The sequence below is a fragment of the Phlebotomus papatasi genome, chromosome 3 (genome assembly GCF_024763615.1).
Source record: "Phlebotomus papatasi isolate M1 chromosome 3, Ppap_2.1, whole genome shotgun sequence".
NCBI lineage: Eukaryota > Metazoa > Arthropoda > Insecta > Diptera > Psychodidae > Phlebotomus > Phlebotomus papatasi.
This window is the reverse complement of record NC_077224.1, coordinates 82,063,329-82,089,211: the sequence shown is the minus strand read 5'-3', so window position 1 is coordinate 82,089,211 and position 25,883 is coordinate 82,063,329. Positions and strand designations below refer to the sequence as shown.

Here is a 25,883-nt window from a genome sequence, read left to right as displayed (position 1 = left end):
GTAAACTCTTTACAAGGTTCCAAGCAACACTCTTTCAGAAGAAAGAATAAAAAAATCAATTTGTATTTAAAATATTACATTTCAAACTTGAGACTTTGACGCTTGCATGCAACTATGCCGAAATTTGGCACACTTACCCTACGCCTCTGCAGGGACATACTTCTCATACAAATAGTAAACCGAATAAAACTGTAAACTGAACAATGTACACGGCAATAGAAGCCCAGTAGGGGAAAGTGTTCTCCCTTCGAACTGTCATGCCTTCGAATAATGTGAATTTATCACGGAATTATCAACAATTGATCATAAGCCGACTAATTTTTAATAGAAATGTGTAAGTGTCTTAAGAAAAGTAAAAGAAAGATCACATTATTCGAAGGTATGAACGTTCGAAGGGAGAGTATTTTCCCCTACATCAAAATAAATAAAGAAAAAAATTATATTCGAAATACTAGGCCGAAACTGCTTCTCAGTGAAGAACAATGAGAAAATCCAAGAATTAAGAAAATTCGATTTTTTTTTAATTTTTAATACTGCTTTATTAATCCCTTTCGTAGTATATCTTCCAAGTTTTTTAGGTACTCTAAACAAAAACAAGATAGACAAATAAACAATTCATTTGATCATCACAAAGGTCATCCAATTTAGAAATACCAATACATTTTTCCGCCGAAATACATCGAATACATAGAATTGCTTAATCAATTCTGAGAGAATTTTAAATTGAATAAATTACAGAATCCTTGGAATCAAATAGAATAACAGAATCCAATTCCCATGACGAAGCCAATGAGAGCACTAGAATCGCCTACGGGATAAGTTATCAACAGTCGAGTGCTCCCATTTGGTTGTATATGCCAACATTGAAAATTCGAAAAATTTGAACACGGGAACAAATAAAATCAGAAACGGAATAATTGGGAATCACGGAATACGTCGTTAAATTATTAAAAGAATAACAGTTTTGGAATAATACATTGCAATCACAGGGAATACCGGAGTACCGACAAAAAATGGGAACATTGGTTTTCCCCTTGTCAATGGCCTAAAAGCGCAATAGGGGAAACTGGTGCAGCAGCAAACATGGGCTACTTGTAAACCCAGATTTTTATGTCTACAATACTTGGACTTTGTGAATCGAATTTCACGGCCCTGCGGGACCATACAAATACTCTAGGGAATAGGACCTCCACCGCCATATTCACGGGAAACCCCGATGTGACCTGCTGGGCATGCAGGGCGGTCCTGGAGACTGCACCACATTCTCGGTATCTGCATCGAGACAAAAAGCAGAAGGATACTTCGCCACAATAAGATCGGTGGTCTCATCACGGATAAAGTGGCGCGAAAGGTTCCAGGGGCAACCTTTCCCTTTCCCATTCGCCTTCGCAAATCTCTCCTGTCAAATTTATCGATCTCTTGATTATCGTTCTGACCATTGTGATGTCCATCTCGTCCAATTGTGATTACAGTGTAGTGAAAATTTGTATTGACCCCCCTTTTCCCACTAGTTACTTGCATACCTGAAGAAGGAGCCATAAAGTTCCGAAACGTCGTTTGTGTAGTAATAAAGGAGGATAAGACCAGGTCAAAATCCGTGTTTCCTTTGTCCAAAGTTCAACTCTTGACCGATTCTCAAACAATATTCACCAGTGCATCAATTTTGGAAAATAAGTAAGTAATAATTGTTATCTTCTGCAAGGAAAATATTTCAAAAACAGGGCTAAAAATTTCGATAATTTTTATTTTCTAAATTCCTTGTTGGAATTCTAAGAAATTTATGACATTGAAGAAGATCTATGGAGGCTATCTATAGAAAATATTTTGAGCCGTTATCTTTTTTATCTTGGAAGACATTGAATTTTGAAATTTTCGATTTGTGACTTTTTACCCCAGTCTCCCCTAATGCTGCTGCAGTAATGATGAAGCTTGTCAGAAGCGTAGTGAGGAAAGCCGAGCTTAGTCGTTTGTCTAAATTATCGGTTTTCAAAGCTGTGTTCATTCCTATTCTCTTCTATAGTTATAAGATTTGGGTAATGACCGAAAGCATAAGATCACGAGTACAAACTGCCGAGATGAGGTACCTCTGGGCGCTTAAGGGAATCACTCGTCGAGATCGAGTAAGGAATGTAGCCGTTCGTGAGGATCTAAGGGTCGAGCGAGGAGTTGTTTTTTCGGGTCGAGAGATCACAACTTCGATGGTACGGACATATTGAGCGCACGAATAGAAAAAGAATCCCCAGAAAAACCTAGGACACTGTGGCTGAAGCAAATTCAGGATTTTGCCTTGGAGCGCCTTGGGATCGAACCCGAACACCTTCCAAAAATTGCGGAGGATTGACAGGCGTAGGCTGTTAACCTGTATGCCATGGGAACGCAACCCAATAGGGATAAGCGGTTGAAAATGATAATGATGATACTTCATAAACTTTAGGTAAATGCACAGTAAAAAAAAATTTACAAGGATAATCATTGGTTTGCTTTTTTAACACGATTATTCTTGTAAAGTTACACAAATTATGTATTTCAACAAAACGTGTAATCTGAAAATGTGTAATTTAAATTTTATGTAATTGTAAACCGTAGAATCAACTGGGAATGATTACACAGTTTTGTATATTTTCTTACATATCTCGTGTAAAATTACAGTTTTTAAATTACACAGTTAAAAATTCAAAAAAAATTAAAAACAGTTTAAAATTACACAGTTTCCGCTATTGAAAGCAAATCAAAGGAATAGATCATTTTCACGTATTCTAATATTAATTCTTTTAATAAATAACAAAGTATTTTGTTTTTGACTCTAATTTTCCAATTATGTGTCCTTGTATAAAAGAAAAATTCTTCATTTCTGAATTCTAGTTTTTCTCCGGAAATTCAAAATTCGTGTCTAAGCTGCGATTCTAAATGCTTTTCAACAAGTGAATAGGCATTAGTTTAAAGCTGTTAAATTGAATATTGAGCCAATTTAATCAAGCTTTGATGAAAAAAATAATCAAAAGCGTCAGTATATACGGGAAAAATTAAATTTGTTTTAAATAAATCAAATAAGGACGAAGGCAAATAGAGGTTTTGTGAAAGAAAAACAATTTTCTACCCTCACCATCAAACAGTGATTGGATTTTATGCTTCATGTTCCAAGTGTATAACATTTCAATATATGGTTGATGAATTGAGTGCAGAAATTATAGGGGCACCTATTCTCCTGACCAGTCAATTAAATTGATACAGGTGAAACGTGTACATCAATATCCGAGTGATTTTCTACCCATGCGGTAAAATTGTATTTAACTAACTAGCAACCAGTACAGGATAATGGAGAAAATTGATGAAGTTTTGCGGTTGAATTTCAATGTATAACACAGTATTTGTTTCCAAGTTTCCAAATTGCTGCTGCTCGCCATTCATTTTTGGCATTCAATTTCATGTGCAAAAGCCTCGTATTGATATGACCTTATACAAAATTTTGGAAGTTTCAATGACTTTAGAGTTTTATGTCAAAGTACCTAATTGAAAATTCCGATGTTCATTGATTTTTTTTGTAAAAAAATTAAAAATTGTATGTAACCGTTTATTGATACAATTTCAATTGTGAATTTCCATCTCATTTGCATTTTTCTCATTTTTTTTTTATTCTTAGACTTTACATAACTTTAGGTACAGTAGACTCTCGCAAATTCGGCTCTTTTAAGATCGGGCTACTTTTTAATTCGGGCAGCGGTTACATTTGAAAAAAGTTTGTTGTCATTTTTCAAGTTTGATTATGATTATCAAATGAATCAAATATGCTCAAATTTGGCATGGTTTGAGTCTGATATGAGTGTGTAAACTCAATATCTATATGCACATGAAGAAAAAATCGTTGCATTTCAAAAAGTTTGTCGCCCGAATTTCTGTCTAATTCGGCTGACATTTCGGCCCTATATGCCCGAATTTGAGAGAGTCTACTGTATAATTTTAAGCAAGACATAACTCTTTCATTTATGGAACTAATTTGAAAGTTTAACCGGGAAAGTTTAGAAAAAAAATTAAAAATAAGTTCGAAAGTTTTAGTAATAGAATAAATGTCCTAATTCAAAACCATTTCCAGACGCTTTAACTTTGACAGAAGATACAACACATTAAGTTCATATTTTTTCTGAAGAGAATTACATAAATTTGCTCCTTGACTCTTCTAGAATGTTACTGTTTAGTGAAAATTCTTTAAATATAATTTGAAAACTTCTTAAATACAAGAAAAATACGCGAGTGTAAAATGCTTCTATTCGAAATATATTAATCCAAATGGAGACAAGGGAAAGTTTCTAATTGGAGACAAACAGTGTAAGTGAAACCGCGGCAAAGGTTTCCAAAATCTTCTTGAGTTGCTCCTGAGTGCAGGATTTGTTCTTATTCCTGGTCTTTTCTCCTTTCCCATCTAAAACAATAGGAAAATCTCTCCAAAAAATCATATTTCCAGGGTTTCCTATTGAAGCATTTGCAGACACTTCGAAAAAACCCATTTTTGTTCACGAAATAGGTAATTATTTTATTTGAAAACTTCACGTACCGTTAACAATAAAGATTAGGACTTAATTTAACTAAAATTATCCAGAAATATTACATAAATGTAAAAAAAACCGAATAAACATCAGTCACTTCATTGTGTTTTTCATTGGAAAACATGGTCGATCGATGAAAAATTCGTTGGTGAAAAGGTACACCTTTAATTTTTCTGAGAAATTAACAAATTAAAATTTGTGAATATGAATGGATTTTCGCTTTATTTGGAGCAAAATTAACTAAATAATGAAACAGTGGTATAGAAAATATATAAATATAATAATTTAGTACTGTATTTATCATGAAAACAATGATGTTTCCATTTGGAGTAGCGAAAAATTTCCATTTGTAGCAGGTTTTGAATTAGCTTAATTTATCCTATTTAGCGTTCAGTCAAAATGTTCATAAGAATCCTGAGTGATAAGAAATATGAGAAGTTAAGCCATTTGGCTAAACATTAAGTGTGAATCCCGTATTGAATCGCGTTGTCAAGAGGGCAGACCGAAACTTAAAGTCTGAATAGCAGATTTATAAATCGACTATACTTTGAGATAGAGAATGGTCCCCTGGTCAAACCCGGACAGGGGCAGGCCTTGTTCATATAATTCAGAAACAGCAAATTGTATTCTTTTTGTAAAGTCACTCTCAGTACGACAAGTGTTAATACAGACAACGTTTAATCTCATTATTCCTCAACCCTAGCCCATTGGTATTATCAATTTTACATAATAATGATCGGATATCGAAGAATTTCCCATTTAGAATCCCAAGAAGCAATTTTTTCTTAATATAGTCTTATAGAATTCTTTAAGTAAGGCACTATAGAACCAAAAATCATTTTATTTGCTTATAACGCTCTTGGTTCGATCACTGAGATTACTATAAGTAGAGTGGCGCACTCTTAAGGAACTTAAGAGCTTCTATATTAGGAATTTCAACAGAAAATTTTCACTTTAAGTATTTTAAAAGTGCACTAAAAGACTTGTTTAATACTCGGTTCTATAAGGCAGCTCTTTTGCTTCTTGGGATGTAATTTCACTTTGTTAGACTAAAAGGAATGTTTCAATCTCACCTTATCGAATGCCATGGGTCTGGAGAGTCTTTCGAGTGTTTGGCTCTGCTGAGTTGCCGCCATGGAGACTGCCGTACCTCCTGTGCCACCGCCAGCCGCTCCCTGTCCGGAAGTGGAGGCAGTAGAGCAGGTGGTAGCGACCGAGGATGCCACGGACGAGCCACCACCGACAGATGTTATCTGGATCGTGGGAAAATTGAGGGTAGTCGGCTGCGGTGACTGAAGATTCTGCTGTTTCTCCTTGTCTTTGTCTGGCGGTACAACGCCAGAACTAGGCGGCTCCATTGCCACCAGATTGAGAGATGGACAACTACTCTAGCCAAACTCCATTATTTTGGTGTGTTTGCAAGAAAATTTTACTATTGAAGGAGAGAATAGGATAGAGGTCAAAAAGGTCATAAATTTAATTTTCATGGTGACTTCCCACCGTTAATGGAAAAAGTTGATGTGTGAAAGAGTGATAAACTTACATAACTCCATTTATAAGTTTCCTCTGTAGCTCTGCCTTGTGCACTGTATCTTCTCACGCCACAGTGATTTATAAGATGAATATCGTCTACAATCTTCGATTGCTCGAAGAGACTTTCACGAGACGGAATCTGGGGCTGCGACCAAAACAGACAATAGGTATCTGTATGCAGCGGTTCGAGCCCCTCACCCATCTCGGCGTCACCCCCACATGCGATCTAAAAGATAAAAGAGAAAAAATTGATGAAGGATCAGCTCAATGACTTAATGCACAATTTAGTATGAGTTAAAAGTTTTACTAATTACATGATAGAGTAACTGTGAGAGGCACAAACTTTTACATTTAATGACCAAAAGTCCTTCGTGCCATTATTAGCAATTCACTAAAGAGTCATTATCCTGTTCAAGGGATCTACCACGCGAACCTACAAACAGTTTATCGAGAAACCACTGATGAGCTTTTGGAGTTTATTTGACTTGTGATTGTTTTATTGTGCACTTGATTTCAGCGAATAAGGTTTTACACAATTATTCTAATCAGGGATTCAGGGATTTATTCTGGAAATCAGGGACTGCCTTCCAGAGTGCATGGATATTATATGAGTCCTTAATAGAGGGAAGTAGGGCTTCTTTGAATTGGGTCGCCTTTGAAATTGAGTTTTTTTCTCCTATTTTTACATGGAACTAAACTTAAGCAAAAATTAAAAAAAAAACCTTATTTCAGTGGTACCAGAAATCAAAAGTGCACTACTTCTCCCTACGGTCACGTAAATGAGAAAGATACATCATTTACGGGTACTTTACCGATTCATGACCGATTAAATCTGATGCAGTCGGTTTGCAAAATTTCAAAATACTTCAAAAAAATCCACATTTGAGCAAATCGGTTGAAGAATAGGCCCTCTAAAGTAGTTAAACTTTGACCTTCGAGAATTCGATACCGAAATGTTTTTCGGACATAGCTTCTCCCCCTGAATTTCCATGTTCACCTCCAAGCGGGCTAGGTGCCTGGTAGGCCCTGGCACACTCAGGTGGGTGATGGAAGATTAGGTAATCAACCCCTGTGGGAAGTCACGAATCTGAGGCTAACGAACAAGGGATCTGGTCCTTCCAGAGAGGGTTGAATGAGGGGCTAACAACCCCTCATCGTAAGAGCAAGATTGTTACGAAAACCCGCAAGGAACCTCCGATAGAACAGACTTTTCGACAACAACCTATTCTATATTTCTGGAGCGATCTAACGGAGAGTCACTAGGACTGGAACAGGTTAGAGCGAGAAGCCTTGTCCCGTAAAGGGACGTTGCAGATATATGAGTAAGTAAGTATCAGAACTTTCCAGAAGAGACTTTTAAGCTTGAAAAAGTTTTTCCCTAATAAAACAGTGTAGAAAACTATTCTCACATTAATCAAGAGATGCTTTACATTTTGTCTTAACTTGCGACATTGCAAAGTTACTTTAGATACTGAAAGATTTTGAAGGTTGCAACAAGATTTACCAAATTAAAATTGCTTATTAAAATAAAGGAATTTATCTTTCAGAGTTAAAAAAAATATTAATATTTTAATATTTAATTTAGTAATTAGTTGTTATTAATAGTTATGTTATTATTAGTTATTTATTCTTCTTATTGTAATGATAATACTTGGATTTATATTTCGCTGCTTGGAAATTACAAGTGGTCATTTTGAGTAATTATTCAGGAAACAGGATGAAAGATTCAATTTTGTGTAAATAATAATTATCTCAATAAAATATTTGGATAAAAACGATTTATTTCTTTTCCATTGGTATGAACATAAATATATATAGTGAAACACGGTATTGACCTTTGGCTCCTTTCTCCTTTTAATTTCTTAAGCCGACGTTTCGGAGGGGTTTTCCTCCTTCTTCAGGTATAGAAATTTTGGGGAAAAAATTGTCACAAAAATCGTTACACTGAGCACAATTCGGACTTTGCACGAGAGACAATTTCTCCAACAACATCCAACAAAGACTTTGTTGGATGTTGTTGGAGAAATTGTCTCTCGTGCAAAGTCCGAATTGTGCTCAGTGTAACGATTTTTGTGACAATTTTTTCCCCAAAATTTCTATACCTGAAGAAGGAGGAAAACCCCTCCGAAACGTCGGCTTAAGAAATTAAAAGGAGAAAGGAGCCAAAGGTCAATACCGTGTTTCACTGTCCCTCATACTCAGTTTACTGGCCGAAAACTATCTATAAATATATATATGTGGAGCTCAGAGGCAAAATGACACATATTCTATGCTTTAACCATAGGATATGTGTCATTTTGCTTCTGAACTCCACATATAAACATCGAAACATTTATATTTTTACTAAAATAAATTAAGTAAAATTAAAATTAATTAAAATAAGTTTTTTTTCTAAAGTAAGAGGCCAACTTTAAATGAAGATTAAACATTCCTGGAATAAAAACGACAGGTAATCAACTTGCTTGAATCAGTCCCGTTTTACAATGAACGATAAATTTATTTCGTACTCCTTTGCTTTAAACAATTTCTGCAATCAATAATTAAAAAGTAAAATTTTGAAAAAATATTTCTAACAGAGAAATTTAGTGACTTAGATTTTAGATCCTTATAATTTCCAGCGCTTCCGGTGGGGGTATTCTGTAACGATATGACAATGTCATATGACAAATTTAAAAGTTTTTAAATGGTTAATTAGGAAGAACTAATCGAATAACCGATTCATGTCAGTTACTTAGTGCTTTATAGAGCTGTTTGCAATGACCAATAGATGCTCACTGGCCTTAAGTGTTATTCTGTTCTCGAATTTATCACGAACATTTGTTATATGACATTGTCATATCGTTACAGAATTCCCGTATTGGACGCACTATACAAAGGACTAAATAATATTCAGGCTGACCCTCAAAAATATTTAACCTATAAAATTTGGCAGAATTGGGTAAAGGACGTTTTTGCAAAGGACCTTTAATCTATAATCGTGAGGTCTCAGCGTATAACAGTTACGGTTAAATCATGACTAGGAAATTCTATTGTCCTGGACCCTGGGAAATCTAATTATCTACTTCCCAAGTCCCGGAACAAGGATATCGATGCTCCTCTCTTCGTGGCTTTTCCAAGACTGCCTCCATGAACCATGAACACCTGGTTGTGGTACCGTTCTAGGGGACGTAACTCACGACTTTCAAATCATGACCGTTGTAATCTTTATAGAGGAATTAACTTATAGAATTCTACAGTCTAAATTTTCTTAAGTATCAGCCTCAAATCTATTTATGCCCTAAGATTAAGATTAAGATTTGTCTATGGGTCGGTTATATTCCTTGCGGAACCGCTGCACCCAGGCCACTTATTTGGGCCCATTATGCACTCTTCATTCTCCTGTTCTATCTTAACCCCCAAGGCGAGTAAACCTGCTCCATATCACAGTGCTCTGTGTGCGTTCTGATACACACAGTACCGCTTTTACATCACGGTAAACCAACCTTGGTTTGTGGATCTGGGCAGTGAATGAGTATTTGTATTCGACTGAACTCTGCATGTCGAAACTTATTTCCTATACCAACCTCTCTCTTTTTAGGCGGTTCATTGTCAATGTATTGGCATTAATTTTCCATTCATTCACTGGACGAATTCGAGACTATTACAGCAGCTGAAAAATCTGCAGCTGCCTAGTCTTGAACCCAAGACCTCACAGTCATAGAGCCACTGCTCTATTCACTGATCCACTGAGGCCCCCTATTTATGCCCTAAGTCTTTTGTCGTTTTCTCGAGGGGTCGGTCGTAAAGTCGGCGGCAGACGCCGATAGATTAGATCCGCGATTTTTAAAACATAAATCAGGTGTCTTCAAAGTATATTAGAACTCAAGCTCAATCAGAGATGCTTAAGCAATTAGAAGCACAACAGTAGCTGTGATTATAAATGAATCACTGCTACCCTACACCAATTTCTCATTTAAGTACCCAATCTCTGTCTGGTGGCTTTTTATACCCTCCACGTGGCCTAATGTCCCCAATTTGCTAAACTTTCCATAGATTTTTCATCATCATGCTGTACGATTTTTGCGGAGGCGAAATCACAAATTGCCGGTTCGTTGGCATTTTCCTCAACCCTCTCACTCAGCCTCATTGTCATCATCATCATTACCATCAACTGTCGAGGGGAGATTTGGGTGCCAGGCGAGGAAAAAAAAAGGAGTCAAGAGCACTGTCCTTCAACTTTCCCATGCTTATGAAAAGTTGTTAGTCCATTTTTGCTTCACTTCCAGACTCTGATCCCATTCTTGTTTTTTTCCTCCATGCACATATTCGTCCTACATTGGCTTTTGCCATCCTTTTTCACATTATTCTTTACGCACATTTAATACACCAAAGAAAGTTCATATATGACATGGCTGTTTCATCTATAGAAATGATGGTTGAAAAAAGGGATGAAGAAGTTGATGGATAATTTTCTCATGTGATGAATCCCTTTTCCTTTTTTTTCTCTCTGTTATCTCTTTTGATGAAAAGTCGCTGATGTATGTATTTTAGCCTGATGGATAAAAGTTTCCTAGATTTTACTCAAAGGCTTTAGCAGGGTTTGTCATCAGCCAGCCCCATATTGAAAGGGACATTTTAGTGTATAGTTGTTGTACTAAAAATGTTTTGTAATGCTGAGTTAAATCCGCATGACGTAACACACAAAAACGGCAAGACTATGAACAAGGTGAGGGTTTAATCCGTGGAGGCGTAACCATTGTGGAATCCAATATTCCCTTTTGTAAAATTTAAATATTTTACAAAAGGAGAAAATGGGGGTCCCTACAGACTTCGAGTCGATATCTCGGACCATTGGGCCTCTATTTCAGGAAAAAGTTCTGTGAAATCTATATTGGAGATATGATCTATTTAATGATTAATGGTAATTAATGGAAAAAAAATGGTTCAATTATCGGTACTGAACCGTTTTAATACCGATTACAACCAATGCAGCCGGGTTTGAAATTTTAATTCCTTTCCAAAAAATCCAAATTTAACCAAATCGGTTAAAAAATTAGTCCTTTAGGGGAATGTAGGCAGCCTTCGCATATTTTTTCGTGCTTCATATTCAGGACTTTTTTTTGACTAAACTGTAAAATGGGCAGTGAATTGCACTACACCAAAAAAATTTCTGATCTTTTGGGTTTCTATGCATGTCTAGTTCACTATCACAGAATTCTTGGTTTTTCCTGAGGAGGAAAATAAAAAAAAAATATGGCGATTTGTGCGATTCTTGATGAGGGTTTGGGTCCGTCATTGCTTTTTCCTCGAAATAAATTTTATCTAAAATTAAAAATTATTTTCCGATTGTTATACTGTACCCCTGTAAACCCACTGAGGCTATCACTGCACTAAAAGAAGATATTTAAAACACCTTTTTTCACATTTTCTGGAGCACGATTTTTTCTTCCAAATGAATATCGAAAAATCGACCATGAACATGTTCACACGGTTCACAATGTCAATAACCGTCGTCTCATGGAGATGGAAAGGAGACTATACGCCTGTCGAAGAGGAAATGACCACAAATGTCTCACTGTGGCTTATTAGGCTTTAGTGAGGTTAAGATTTTCAAGCTGGAGTTGTCTGATGGATGTGCGAACGCTCACACATTTAGTGTTTGAAACAACACACAGTGTAGTACTTGCGAATTTTCCGCCACTGTGAAAATAATTTTCCTCCGATGCAAAAAATTATTACGTAAATATCATCTCAAGTATACTCTTCATCCACTGTGTAAGTGATTTTTTTAGAAATGAGTTTAACTATCAGAAATCAAATCAAATTTGCGACATCAAAATTACCCATTTTGGACCAATTTTCTATTTATGATCCTAGCACCTAGAAAAGAAGGGCTTGGCTGCATTTGATAGATAAGTATTTTATTTAAATAATAGTACAATATTTTAAAAGTTGTTTAGTCGTACGTTTCGTTCATATACGGAAACTCCGTTGAATCATTTTTAATAAGGGTTTTTCAAGGTCAAAATTTAAAGGTCTATGAAGAGCTTTTTCTCAACAGATTAGGGTAGGTTTTGGTTCATCTGAAAGGTCTTAGAAATGCTGACAAGAATGTATCAAAAATACCATACTCATCAATAAACTTTCATTAATTTTCTAATTTTTTTACTATAGAATTGTAATTCTAACTTTAATTTTTTCTCAGAACAATAGCCATTAATAGCGATAACGAAAACCTAATAAATTAAATTAATTTGTAATAATGTAGTATCGTATGAATAAGTTTTGTATATGGCTTCATGTCCAAGTTGTTTCCATATAGGTACATTTGGGCCAATATGAAGGAAAGTTTAATGATTAAACCTATGCTAATTTTGAACTTTGTACATAAATTAGCAAATGTTGCATCCCATTATCAAGTCTGCCGTTCACATAGAGGTGAAGGGAAAGTGTATTACAAGTTGAACTGACCTCAGTGTAATTAATATTCACCCCTCAACTGTTTTTCTCTAAGGGTAAACAGAAGAGGTCCATCAAGGGCGGAAAAACACTGAATAAAAGATACACATTGCACAAATAAATCTCCGCGTGAAATAGTTTTGGGGAAAGGGTTATTTAAGTTGACCAAAAATATGGCACAAAATTGTAACTTTAAGTGTTCTGTATAGTTCTGTACCATAAAATGGGAACAAGTGGTGAATGAAGACCTTTCCCATCTTTCCCAGAAAATACACATATTTTTCTTTTTGTTGCCATTTCAGCGTCATGGAAATTCATGTGCACAGTGAAAATTTTTCACCTGTGATTCTTAACAAAGAATTGACTTTCAATTGCACTCCGCCATGGAGTTTCTGGTATTATGGAAAGGAGAAAGGAGCTATGCGGGACTAAAGAGGATTCTATTTTGTGGAAGATTTTAAAGCATCCTCGAGGGATTGTGGGGGTGAAAAGCTTCTACAGAAGTCAAAATCCCTCTTGTGTGCTCTTTCTATGAAATATTAATGACGTAGAAAGTCACAGGATAATGCAAAGTACTGCCCTGTTTCTATTAAATGTCACACAAGAAGCCAAAGGTTAAGATAAGCCCTGCTAAACCATTTAAATTGTGAATTGGTTCCCACTATTAACTACTTAATTTTCTATTCATTTAAGGTGAAGGTATTGTTATCAGACACTTTCACTAAGATAAATATTTCATTAAAGTCCAATGAGTATATCAATGTCCTAAATATAACACATTGGAAATTACAGGGAACTAACTTATACTAAACTGTTTTAAGGATTCCTAAAACAAAATTTTGTGCATATGCGAAATTACCCTTGGATCATTCCCAAGGACGGTTTTCAAGGTCAAACTTGAAGAAGTTCTTTGAATTCTTGACAAATTTTTCTGCTTATGAACCCGGTAATTCAAATTCGGGATTACGGCTATTCGGTATTTTGACGCACTTGATGATGTGATTCTCTGAATATTTGGTTCATTCGGAATTTTTACTGATCAGTTCTTTGACTCATTTTAAATTTTTCTCTTCGGGATTTAGATCTTTTCGACCCATTCGAATTTTGGCTTTTGACTTTTCAAGCTTAGTATACATTCGAATTAATGGCTAATTTCGATTTTGGACCATTCAAATTTAGGATCTTTGAAGTTTAGGCTCATTCGAAATTTTAGACCTTCAGTATTTTGACACATTTTAGGTTATGGCTATCGGGATTCCGAATTCCGACTCAATCAGATTTTAGCTCTTTGGGATTTTTGTCAAAGGCATTTTAACTTTTCAAGGTTTGGTTCCATTCGCGATTACAGGTATTCGAGATTCTGACGCTTTTTACATTTTGGCTCTTCGGGAATTTTATCTATTTAACTCTTTGTAAGTTTGAAATTTTAACCCCTTTTAGAATTTTGGTTCCTGACTTTATATAAGATTTTCATCCATTTGGGATTATGGCTATTCGAGATTTTGATCTATTTTAGATTTTGGCACTTTGGAATTTTGATACATTTAGAATTTTGGTCCATTTTGAATTTTGGTTCATTTAGGATTTTGACTTTTCAAGATTTAAATCAATTTGGGATTCTGGCTACTCAGGATTTTAAAACATTTTAGACTCTGGCACTTCAGGATTTTGGTCCTTTCGAATTACGCCCCTTTATAATTTTGGGTTTCCAGATTTTTAATCAATCTAGGATTTTGACTTTTTATAATTTGGATCCATTCGTGATTATGTCTATTCGGGATTTCGACCCAATATAGATTTTGGCTCCTTGGAAGTTTGATCCATGTAGAATTTTTCTCTTTAGATTTTTTTGGCCCTTTAGAATTTTGTTTCATTTTAGGTTTGGTTCTTCTAGGATTTCGACTCTTCAAGATTTGGATTCATTCAGGATTATGGCTATTCGGGATTTTAACCCATTTTAGATGATGTCTCTTTGGAATTTGGTTCTTTAGAATTGTGATGTGGTCCATCTAGGATTTTGACTTTTCAACGTTTGGATCCATTCGGGATTATGTCTTTCCGGGATTTCGACACAATATAGATTTTGAAACTTCGAACTTTTCTCCCATTCGGATTTTGGCTCTTTGGAATTTTGGATTTTTAAATTTTTGGTTCGTTTGGATCCATTCGGGATTATGGCTAATTAGGATTTTAACTCATTTTAGATACTAGCTCTTCAGGATTTTATTTCATTTGGATTTTGGTTCTCTGGCTGTTTGACTCATTTGGACTTTTACCGAATTTGGAATTTTGATTTTTCAAGATTTGGATTCGTTCGGGATTATGGCTTATTAGGGATTTCGACCTATTATGAATTTTCGGTCCATTGGGATTTTGAATCTTTTGAATTTTGGCTCTTTGGATTTTTTGTCAACTTTTGATTTTGACTTTTCAGCATTAAGATTAATTCGTGATTTTGATCCATTTGGTTGTTAGGTTTCCAGATTTTTTGGGCCAGTCGAAATTTGGATTCTCATTATTTCGACTAATTTTTGTCGGGATTTTTTTTCAGCATTTTGATAAGACAGGATAAGATAAGACTTTTATTATCCCAAAATTCTGTTTTGTGTTTGCGTCTGCCGCCGTCTTACCATTACCATTTTTGGTGTACTAACCTGACCGGATTTCGACATTTATAATCTTAACTTAACCTTACCCTTAACCTCAGAAGTTGCCATTTTATCTGATTCTCGTTATATTTTCAATTAACGAAAATTAATTTAATTTATAAAAAATGCCATTAATACTAAACCTACCGACCTATTTTGGTCATTTTTCGGTCAAATGACAAACCGCAGTAGGGTAAGATACTCAAGAAACTTTTGTTGGAAAAGAGCAAAAAAATAAAATTTAAACATTGAAAAACATATTACATAAAACATATTATTTAAACCGGTCTATTTAATCGGGTCTTGGTTACTATGTCCGCCTTTTCAATTATTCTTGTCCGTTTTTTTTTAAATCCTAACCACCTTTTTAAAACGTGCTGTTTTCTAATTTTCGTCAATTTTTTCTATTTTTATTGAATTTTTAAATTAAAACTGTTAAGATGCTGTGCACATATTCTTAAAGATACTTAATGGTGCAAATAAAAAGATAATAAATAAATATTTATTGAAATAAAATATGTTTTTTTTTAAGTGTCCGCCTTTTAAAAGTTCACCATGCAAATTTTATATAAGTTTTATCCACATGCAATTAAATCACTTAATGCCATAAAATATTTTAGTCTCATCTCATTCTCTGATTGGCCAAAGTTTATAAGCACTCTGAGCTTTCAAAGCTTTAAGCTTATTTAAATTATTTTAATATTTTGCAAGTTTTATCCCAAACCTATATAGGGCATGAGAAAAGGCGTTATGTATGCAAGTGTTTCTGTGTAAAACTCTCTCAGCCTCCCTAGTGTAAAAACTTTTATAAAGTTCTTCAAGAAAATTGTTTTTCTTGTAAGATTGAGCACCCCATAGAAGAAAATCCAAGTATCTTCGACTGTTGTCAGAGTATTTCAGAACTTTATAGTGATTTCAAGACTAACAAGGAAATTCTATAAAATTGTTTACTGATTTTCAAACATGTTTCACTGCAGATCATAACAGGAACATATGCTGCAGGAATAAAATAAAGAGAAACTTTTTCTTAGAATCCGGTTGGAAAACAAGGACTGGGAAGTTGCTATTTTCTGCGGGAAAAAATCTATGATAATATTTATGTTTAAAATAGGAGAAAGTATAAGGTAATAAATGCCTTTGGCTATATTTTCTGCTTATAAATCATTCCTATGCACGTCCAATGAAAGCTCATGATAAAGTACACAGTAAAAAAATTTACAAGGATAATCGTTGGTTTGCTTTTTTACCACGATTATTCTTGTAAAGTTACACAAATTATGTATTTAAACAAAACGTGTAATCTGAAAATGTGTAATTTAAATTTTATGTAATCGTAAACCATGTAATCAACTGGGAATGATTACACAGTTTTGCATATTTTCTTACATATTTCGTGTAAAATTACACAGTTTTCAAATAAAAGGTGTACAAATTACACAGTTTTCAGACAAAATGTGGACAAATTACATAAATGTGTATCAGTACACACGATTACATGTTTAATGTAAAATTAACAATGAAAATCATGATAAAGCAGCCAAAAATTTTTCACTGTGTAGAGCTGTTTAGAAGAAAGTTCCTCGGGCGGTGAGTTATTTTTGGCCAAGGAGACTAAAAGAGACAACAATCAACCCCTTGGAGGGCTTTTTCTGCCATCCAGACGGATGATTTGCATTTTTTTTCGGTACTCGATTCACCAATATTGCTTGAGATACTTAAGACTTAATACTTTATGGTCCCTAATCTGATGGAAATGTTCATGTTCGATATGTTTAAAATTATCTAGATGATCATTTTATGAGAAATCCTTGATGGGTATGGAGGCTGATAGCGATAGAAATGGGATGAAATCTCATGAAAAGTTGACCTTTTTTAAAATTCTCCACATGTTTGTGCATTACAATTTAATGCTCCACCATTCTACTGCACACTTTCAGAGATTTTGTCTATTATGCTCCACAGATCTATTGGCTCTTGGGAGAGAGGGAAGAAAAAGTCCCCCGAGCAGACAAGGATTATGTGTTTGATATTCTCAAATATTGCCCCATATAAATTGGTGTGAATATAACATATATAATATTCAAATCAAGGGATAAATTTAACCCTCGTCACTTTGAAAATTTCCATGAATCTCTTATTCACCCACGACAGCCTGAAAAAAGCTTCACGAGTAACCTCAAAGCTCTCCATAGCCGTAAAATACGGGTAAATGGGTGCTTTCTACTGTCCATTTGAATGTCAAATTGTCTTTCATGTTGCAATCCCTATCAATAAATTATGTGAGTGAGTATGAAAATAATAAATTGAAAGAAAGACATGAAGGATTAATTTATATCTCTTCCAGTGATTCTGTGACTCTTTCACCATTGAAAACGGATGCTCAGAGTTGGAAAATTATGTAGATAAAATTATTTGGATAATTTTTCAAATGTAGGGGGAAGCGGAGCACCTCTGAATTGAGGTACTTTGGCTTACCATGATATAGTTTAGCTCTACAAATTAATTGAGAATAAGGCGATATGATAAGGCTCAGTTTTAATTAAAAGTAGGAGAAAGGGTTCTACTTTAAATATGCCCCAATTCAGAGGTACCCTATTTCCCCCTATAGGACTAAGGGTAGGTTTAAATTACAAGCTTGTGCTATTAATAATAGATATTAATGATAATAATAATAATGGTGGAAACATTCCATAGAGGAACTTAAGCCTTCCCGCACGGGGAGTTCGGAACATCCATTATTATTTTTTCCTTTAATGAAATTGACCCAGCAGTGGCAATATATTTTTGTAGCTAATATTAAGTCACTTCCTGAAAAAATAGGTCAGATTTTTTAAAGGAATATTAGAAAAATACGAAGTGTTCGAAGCCAAATTATGTACGAAGCCTGGAAGGCTTCCTCTACCTCAGGTCTGAAACCCGTTTAAGACGGATAAGACGGCGGTGGACGCTGAAAACTACAGGGGATCTCATAGAAAACGAAACTATACTTCGAAAGCATTGTTGATGAATAAATTTATCTATCTACCTGTATATCTATTAAGCAAATTTTTTTTTTATCCTATTAAGCTTTTATTTAACTTCCTTCCTTATCCTAACTAGACAAAACTTTTCGTTAGCTCTTACAGCTCTGCGGATGCCACAACAATTGACTGTCTTTTGTGTCTGATGGACGGTTGACAGGTGATAAATTTTTCCCTGATTGTTGATAAAAGGGAAAATCACTCCAAAAATCCCTAACATTGATTTTCAATTACATAATCTTTGGGCATATTATACCTATTGGATTGGAATTCTTCATTTTGAACATCAATATTCTCCAAAAGTCTTTAAACTCGCCCCTTTAATACTTGGTCAAAAAAATCTTGAAGATTCCAACTAAATATTTAGTGAAATTTTTAGGATTCCCAATTTTTAGTTGAAGGATAATTACTCTTAATTCTCAAACTTACCCAAAAATATAACGTATTTAGAGATCCAAAACTTTTTACATAAAAGCCTTCACATAAAGAAAACATAAAGTAATAAATAACTTCACAAAGACATAAGTACTTCATATTTTTTATCATTGCTTTAATCTTTCCAAACTAACATGAACTATCAAAGAGTACGATGAAAACTTTTACACAGAAACAACTGTTTTAGAAATTTTGAGCTGTCCCAAGTAGAAAATTTAAGTATGTGTAATGTAATGGTTAAGCCCTATAAAGCCCTTGAAAGTCATATGACTGAAAGTTGAAAATTTCCAATAAGACATTTTATGTAATGGTCCAAATATACTCAGGCTGATTCTCGAATATATTTAGCCTATTTTTTAAACTACTTTTCGGTTTTTATTTACAATCTGTCTATTATACATGACAATAAGTAAATTCAAAATTAATTTGTACTCCATTGCAAGGGTGCTAGGACAACGAAGGAAAGATCAAACACCTGTACGCTTCAAACCTCGGAAAACTCAACTAATTAAATAATAATATCAAAATAATTAGGAACAAAAACCCCATCTACGAGAAAGGTCAACAGGGTCGGTCCTTTTCAAGTGACTCCAAATATACTCAGGCTGATTTTCAAGAATATTTAGGGTTAGGTAAGTTTATGCAACGGACCTTTAATCGATAAGCTTAAGCCCACTGTGTAGGACAGTTTACAATAGATCATTGCATCCAAATTTTAGATTAAACATTCTCGAGGATTAAGTGGTCTTCAGACTAAAGTTTAGCTCAGTTCTCGGAGGTCTCAAAATCGTAAATTCTCCAAAAAAATCCTGATTGATATGAATTTAGTGAAGTTAAACTAATGGCTAAGCCTTTAAAAAAAAATTTGGTAATTTCACTAAAACACTTGCCTCAGTGAAGTGTTAATGGAACATTCACTACACGAGTGTACTTGTAACGCTCGCGAGTGTTCATGCAACACTCACAAGTGTCCATGGGACACTCGCGAGTGTTTATACTACACTGACGAGTGTTTATGGAACACTCACGAGCACGAGCGTTCATGTAGCACTCGTGTGTGCTTATAAAACGCTCGATGAACACTTATTTAAGTGTTGGCGTTAGTCTCATCATAGAAAAATGAGGCTTGTACCAACACTTATATCAGAGGTGTGTAAGAACCGTTGAAACCGAATAAATGTCAAAATAAGTTTGTTTTGGAAGCGTTTTCACCACTGACGTACATGTTTCATTTGACGTTTATTCGGTTTCAACGGTTCTTGCACGCTTCTGACTTATATGCATCAGCCATGATGGAAGTTTAGCCAAGCCTTTGTGCTACTTATCACAACACCCATTAAATAAATGAGGTTTAATTCAACACTCGATGTGAAAATTGAGTGTATTATCAAGTCTTATTCTGGTAGTAGTTGTTTCAAACCTCTTTTCCACACACTTTTTCTTAAACATCATCTCTCAGTGAGCAGAATGTATATCTCTAGAAAGTTCTAATGAATTCTCAGGGATATTTCCGTGGCACACCGTGGAGAAACACCAAGAAAATGTGTGGACGTACTCCTGTGTTTTCTTCAGACTCTCCGCAGAGTTTCATAGGAGAATTTAGTATATCAAAAAGCATGATACTAAATAGGTTCATTACTCAACTTATTATTAGACTATGGGAATATTAATTTTGAAATCAGTTGTTTTAATCTCGAGTAAAATTTGATAGCAGAAAATTGTCTCAAAAATACTTATCAGTTGCTCAACAATGAAATTTAAAAGACCATTTTGAGATAATTTCGAAAGAAGAATTTGTACTGCACAGGAAATCATCTTCAGGCGCAAAATGATTTCATTTAATGATTCATACAATTTAAGCAGAGAACACGCAATCATAGATTAAAATAGATAGCAATTAAGAGAGAAGTTTTCTCTCTCTTTGTGTGCGGCGTGGAAAGCTTTTTGCGTTATTGCTGCGAATCCTTTTTCTTTCAAGCGACATTTCCCAGCTCAAGTCCTTCGCAATTGTCTTAGGATAGGCATTAGCAATGGGAAATTCCTACAGATGCGGTGCTGCGAGGAGTAGGATTCTGTTATGCGGGATGATAATATTGAATTGTGTAAATTCAAATTGGTGTTGATGGAGACGCCTGGTTGGTATTACATCTGCAACTTCAATTGAATTTGTGCCATGGCAAAGCTTGAAGGGTGTTAAATATAGAAGTTGTCGCAAAATAGAATTTAGCTCATTTTTCATTTAAGATTAATGCATGACAAAATGTAAAGTAGCAACCACGCGAAAATTGGGGGGTGAAAGGTTCGTTGTGGGTTTGTTGGTTTGAAAATCAGCGTGGAAAAATGTGAGTTTACAAGATATTTTCATGAGATTTTATCATGTATACAAAACTTCCTCTTCTGGTGTACCACATCAGCATCCCACCCAGAAGCAATAAGGGTTATATACGAAAATCTTTCACATCAGCGACTACGACAAGAACACTCGATTTTCTCCTCTCATCCTTTTTGTTGATTATTGGATTCTATATATTTCCATTGTTAATAAAAGTCCAACCCCCGCATATACTTACTTTCCAATTTTGGGGATGCGCTGTGGTAAAAGCTGAGGGTTGAATCATGTCGGTTTCATCAGTATCAAAATACACATACACATCCCCATGGTCCATACACAAACACCCCGCCCCCCATCAAAAGGACATGGAAAGAGTTCTGAATTGGCAAAAAGCTCTTCAGACACATCTCCATCAAAAGCTCAGAGACTCATCAAAAATTCTCGTGTCTCTTCCCATGTCAATTACCACTTTTGGAGGAAAATTTATGATTTTTAGAGGGATAATTTGCACGCGTGTCAGATGTGATAGGGATGAAGAAAAGAAATTGTCTTCGAAGAGGAACAAAAAAAATATTGTCAGTATATACTTTCTTTAAGAACTCGAAGAAACATTGGTATTAGAAAGGAGGAAAATAATGAAAAACCATAAATTACTCTACACTTCGCTTAGCTTTTGGATTATTGTTCTCTTGCGTCACATTTTCCCCATGATCTGAATCTTCTTTGGGCAATTTTTGGGCCCATCGTGCAGATAGATGGTCAATAAAAGTGAGAAGCAGTCATTTGTTTTTGCTACTTTTACAAACAATTCCATGAAAAAAATAAATTGCTACCAAGAATTCAAATTCAAAGAATTCATATGATGATTCTTTTAAAGTTGAAAAGTTAGAAAGATGTGGGTGGGACAATTCTTATTACTTTAAACTTTCTGACTTCTTTTCGTGATGATAAAGAGAATATGAGACTTTAATACATTTTGTCGATTACTAATAATTTAATAAAGTCATTCTTGTTTGCAAGCAAGAACACGCAACGGGTTAAGTAAGGTAAAGTGCATGGGGTGTATACGTATGATCTGCAATTGAACCGTGAATGGCAGATCGGCAAACCGCGTCAATCTCAGAGAGTAATCGCGGCAGATTGCGCGATTAGTCTCTAAGATCTCTAAGATCTCAGAGATCTCTAAGGTCTCTAAGATCGCGCTAATCGCGCGATCAGTCTCCAGAATCGCGCTAATTGGCACCCAAAGTGAACCGTGAGTGGCAGACTTGTTCGGGATCGGGAATCTTCGTTTTTTCCATTTTGTTTTTTACACTTTTGTTTTTCCCAGTTTGTCTTTGGAATCTTTGTCTTCAGGTAATTTTTGTTTTTTTGGAAACTTTGTCTTTGGAAATCTTGGCTTTCATACTTTTTGTACAATTTTCGTAAATTTTGTCTTTTTGCACATTTTGCACAAGTATATTTTATAACTTTCCAAAAATTTCCCGTTTCTCAGGAAATTTCCACTTGACCCAAAGGGCGAAAAACTCCCCAAAACACAGAGAATTTCCCTTTGCCCCAAAGGACAATACTAAAAACCTTCCAAAAAACAATGAAAATTTCCCTTTGTCCCGACAGGCGATACTGATAATTTCCCAAAACACAGAAAATTTCCCTTTGCCTCAAAGGACGAAACTAAAAATTTCCCAAAACACAGAAAATTCCCCTTTGCCTCAAAGGACGAAACTAAAAATTTCCTAAAACACAGAAAATTTCCCTTTGCCCAAAATAACGAAACTAAAAATTTCCCAAAACACAGAAAATTTCCCTTTGCCCCAACAGACAATACTGATAACTTCCCAGAACACAGAAAATGTCCCTTTGTTCAAATGGACGTAACTAAAAATGTTCTAAAACACACAAAATTTCCCTTTGCCCTGAAAGACGCAACTAAAAACTTCAAAAAACACCATTGTAATATTATTATTTTAATTATTAAAATATACTTGTTTAAAATATTATGAAAGACGAGATTTCCAAAGACAAAGTTTCCAAAAAAACAAAAATTACTGAAGACAAAGATTCCAAAGACAAACTGGGAAAAACAAAAGTAGGGTAAATTAAGCTAATTCAAAACCTGCTCCAAATGGAAATTTTTCGCTACTCCAAATGGAAACATCATTGTTTTCATGATAAATACAGTACTAAATTATTATATTTATATATTTTATATACCACAGTTTCATTATTTAGTTAATTTTGCTCCAAATAAAGCGAAAATCCATTCATATTCACAAGTTTTAATTTGTTAATGTCTTAGAAAAATTAAAAGTGTACCATTTCACCATCGAATTTTTCATCGATCGACCATATTTTCCAATGAAAAACGCAATGACGTGATTGATGTTTATTCATTTTGATTAACATTTATGTCATATTTCTGACTAATTTTAGTTAAATTAAGTCCTAATCTTTATTGTTAACGGTACGTGAAGTTTTCAAATGAAATAATTACCTTATTTCGTGAACAAAAAGGGTTTTTCCGAAGTGTCTGCAAATGCTTCAATAGGAAGCTCCGGAAATATGATTTTTTTGTTGGGATTTTTCTATTGTTTTAGATGGAAAAGGAGAAAAGAATAGGAATAACGTATGGCCAGTGAAATCTGCACAAAAGTTTGAAGGCTTAAAAAAAATTAAAATGTATACCAGTCACTTTTATACCACTTTACAGTGTTGGCAGATGTGTTCTTAACATGACATAAAAGTTTTGCTAGATTTAGTTAGGAAACATGACTCCCACAAATAATACTGAAGAGTATAGACGAAAATTATTTTGTAATTTTCAGGACAGTCATCCCACATTGAATAAATCTGAAGTCGTAAAACATTTTGTGACTATGGGAATATCGCAGCGTTCGTTGTAACTATCAACTCCCTACTCAGATCCAACCGATCCAACATAAACAAATTTTCTACGATAATCGATGGGGGATTCCGGAAGTCGTTGGAGGCAAGTCACTCATGAAAAACTCATAATTTTTTCAGAGCTTTCGGCTCGGTCCCTGAAAAAAGCTCTGGAAAAAGAAAGTTAGCTTTTCCTCAGTGAATTATCCCTGACAATTTTCGGAATCTCCGCCAATCACATGTTCAAACTAAGCACGCTCTTAGGAGAAATCAGCACCACAAGGGATATTTATTTATTTATTTATTTATAAATTCATGTCCCTGTACAATTTATAAGTACAAAATGGATACTTGTCCACTGACAAAATAGTCGACACTTTAAGTTTACAACTACCCATACTACTGCGGCATTAATCTGCCCCACCTTCCTCTAAATTACAGATTTAGATGCAATACCTTCATTATCTTCAACACTTTACCCTCAAAACTTTCTCTTTAACTCGGCCACTTTATCATAATTAATATCAATTCCATCAATGATCAATGATTCCCTTGAAGGTGTTTCTTCCTCAGCAAATATATCTTCTGCAGGAAAGAGTAATGAGAAGGTAGGGATAACTGGTTAAAAGAGAAATGTTTTCATTTACTTTATTGCTTCTCATCTTCTGTGGCTATACGCAATTTCAACTGGTAGATCACTTCTTTTCAATTTGCTTAATTGCAGTAGATACTTCTTTTGCTCAATTCCACCCTCATTCGCAGGACTTATGTGTGTGACTGTTTGGACCTGAAGAAAAAACATCAAGTTGAATTTGCCCATCTCAATCGGATCCTATACTCGCCCACTCATGGAAAAAAAATGACACCACTTCCCTGTCTACACCATCGAACCCTGATTCTTCTGCCCATCCGGAATGTGTTTGCGATGGAATTCAACTTTTATCTCCAGGAGGGTGGAGTTCGTGACGTCATTAGGCCATTTGCGACAATTTCAGTTGAGGTTTATTGTACATATAACCAGTATATTAGGTGAAGCAATGAAAGTGTTATATAGCCGTGGAGGAAGCACCGGAAGCGGTTTGAGAATGATATAGAGGGGCTATCACAAAGAAGTGTGAAAATCGTAAAATATACCAAATTTATCAGCTCCTTTTTTTCCTTTCTTCTTTTTTTCACTTTGTCTCGAGAGTATCGAGCGTGAATGAAAGGTGATAAGTTTGTGACTTTCTTGAAAATTGAACCTCTTTTTCCTTGGCTCAAAATAATCGAAATTCACCTCTCTGGCTCATTCTGAATTGTGTCACATACAGAAAATGTTATTAAACAATTTCCTCATAATCTATTTGATGTTATTGTCAAGTTCTTTGGAAGCTCTTAATGTCACGTGTATATCATCAATGCACATATTTATTCTTATTCCTGACAACTTAATTGAATTCCTTATGTTAATATTTCTCGTTCCCGTATATTGTAATACAAATGCTAATATTAAACACAAGTTTAATTGACATGTTACGAAACCTTCAAAGAATTCAAAAGTAAGGCGAATAACACGAAAACATAAGACGGAAGCCCATAGGAAATTGCTATTGCATTTTTAGTTTTACAAAAAGAAATTGGTGGCAAAGCGTCCAAAGCTTTGCGAAATGTTCGAACTCGTGACTTAGATGCTATATACCTTAGAAGTACCTTCGCATCACCTACCATTTACCGGTTCTCAATCGATTTGAACCGAATAATAAATCATTCAAAAGATCTTCCAAAATTGTTTTAAAAGTAATAGAATTGATTTTCGGATAAAAATTAGTTATCGGCTATTAACGGGTTCATTATCGGTCCAGAACTGCTTGGCAACGGTTAAGTTTGTGCTTCAAATAGAAGAGTTCATCAAGAATTATTTAGTTCTTTTTGTTTATTGAAAAAGCCAATCAAAACTCCAGGAGGGCAGGAAAAATTAAGGAATTTGCATTCTTAATACAGGGTGTTAAAACACACAACGCAAAAAATAAAGCCGTAATATATATTCTTAAAATAATCTTTAAGTTAAATATGG

The 25,883-nt window shown here is 34.8% G+C and overlaps 2 protein-coding genes across 3 annotated transcripts in view; one reads left to right on the top strand and one right to left on the bottom strand.

The window, feature by feature from the left end:
- LOC129806029 (regulator of G-protein signaling 9) overlaps positions 1–25,883 on the bottom strand; it is a 136,980-nt gene that overhangs the window by 50,509 nt on the left and 60,588 nt on the right. For both annotated transcript variants that reach the window (XM_055854334.1, XM_055854335.1), the window contains exons 3-4: positions 6,085–6,300; positions 5,615–5,973 (exon numbers count right to left, since the gene is read on the bottom strand). In XM_055854334.1, coding sequence (XP_055710309.1) covers positions 5,615–5,899 — 285 coding nt within the window. In that variant the 5' untranslated portion in view covers positions 5,900–5,973; positions 6,085–6,300. The remainder of the gene's footprint in view (positions 1–5,614; positions 5,974–6,084; positions 6,301–25,883) is intronic.
- Positions 1–25,883, top strand: part of LOC129806037 (cytosol aminopeptidase-like) — a 489,987-nt gene that overhangs the window by 414,402 nt on the left and 49,702 nt on the right. The window lies entirely within an intron of this gene.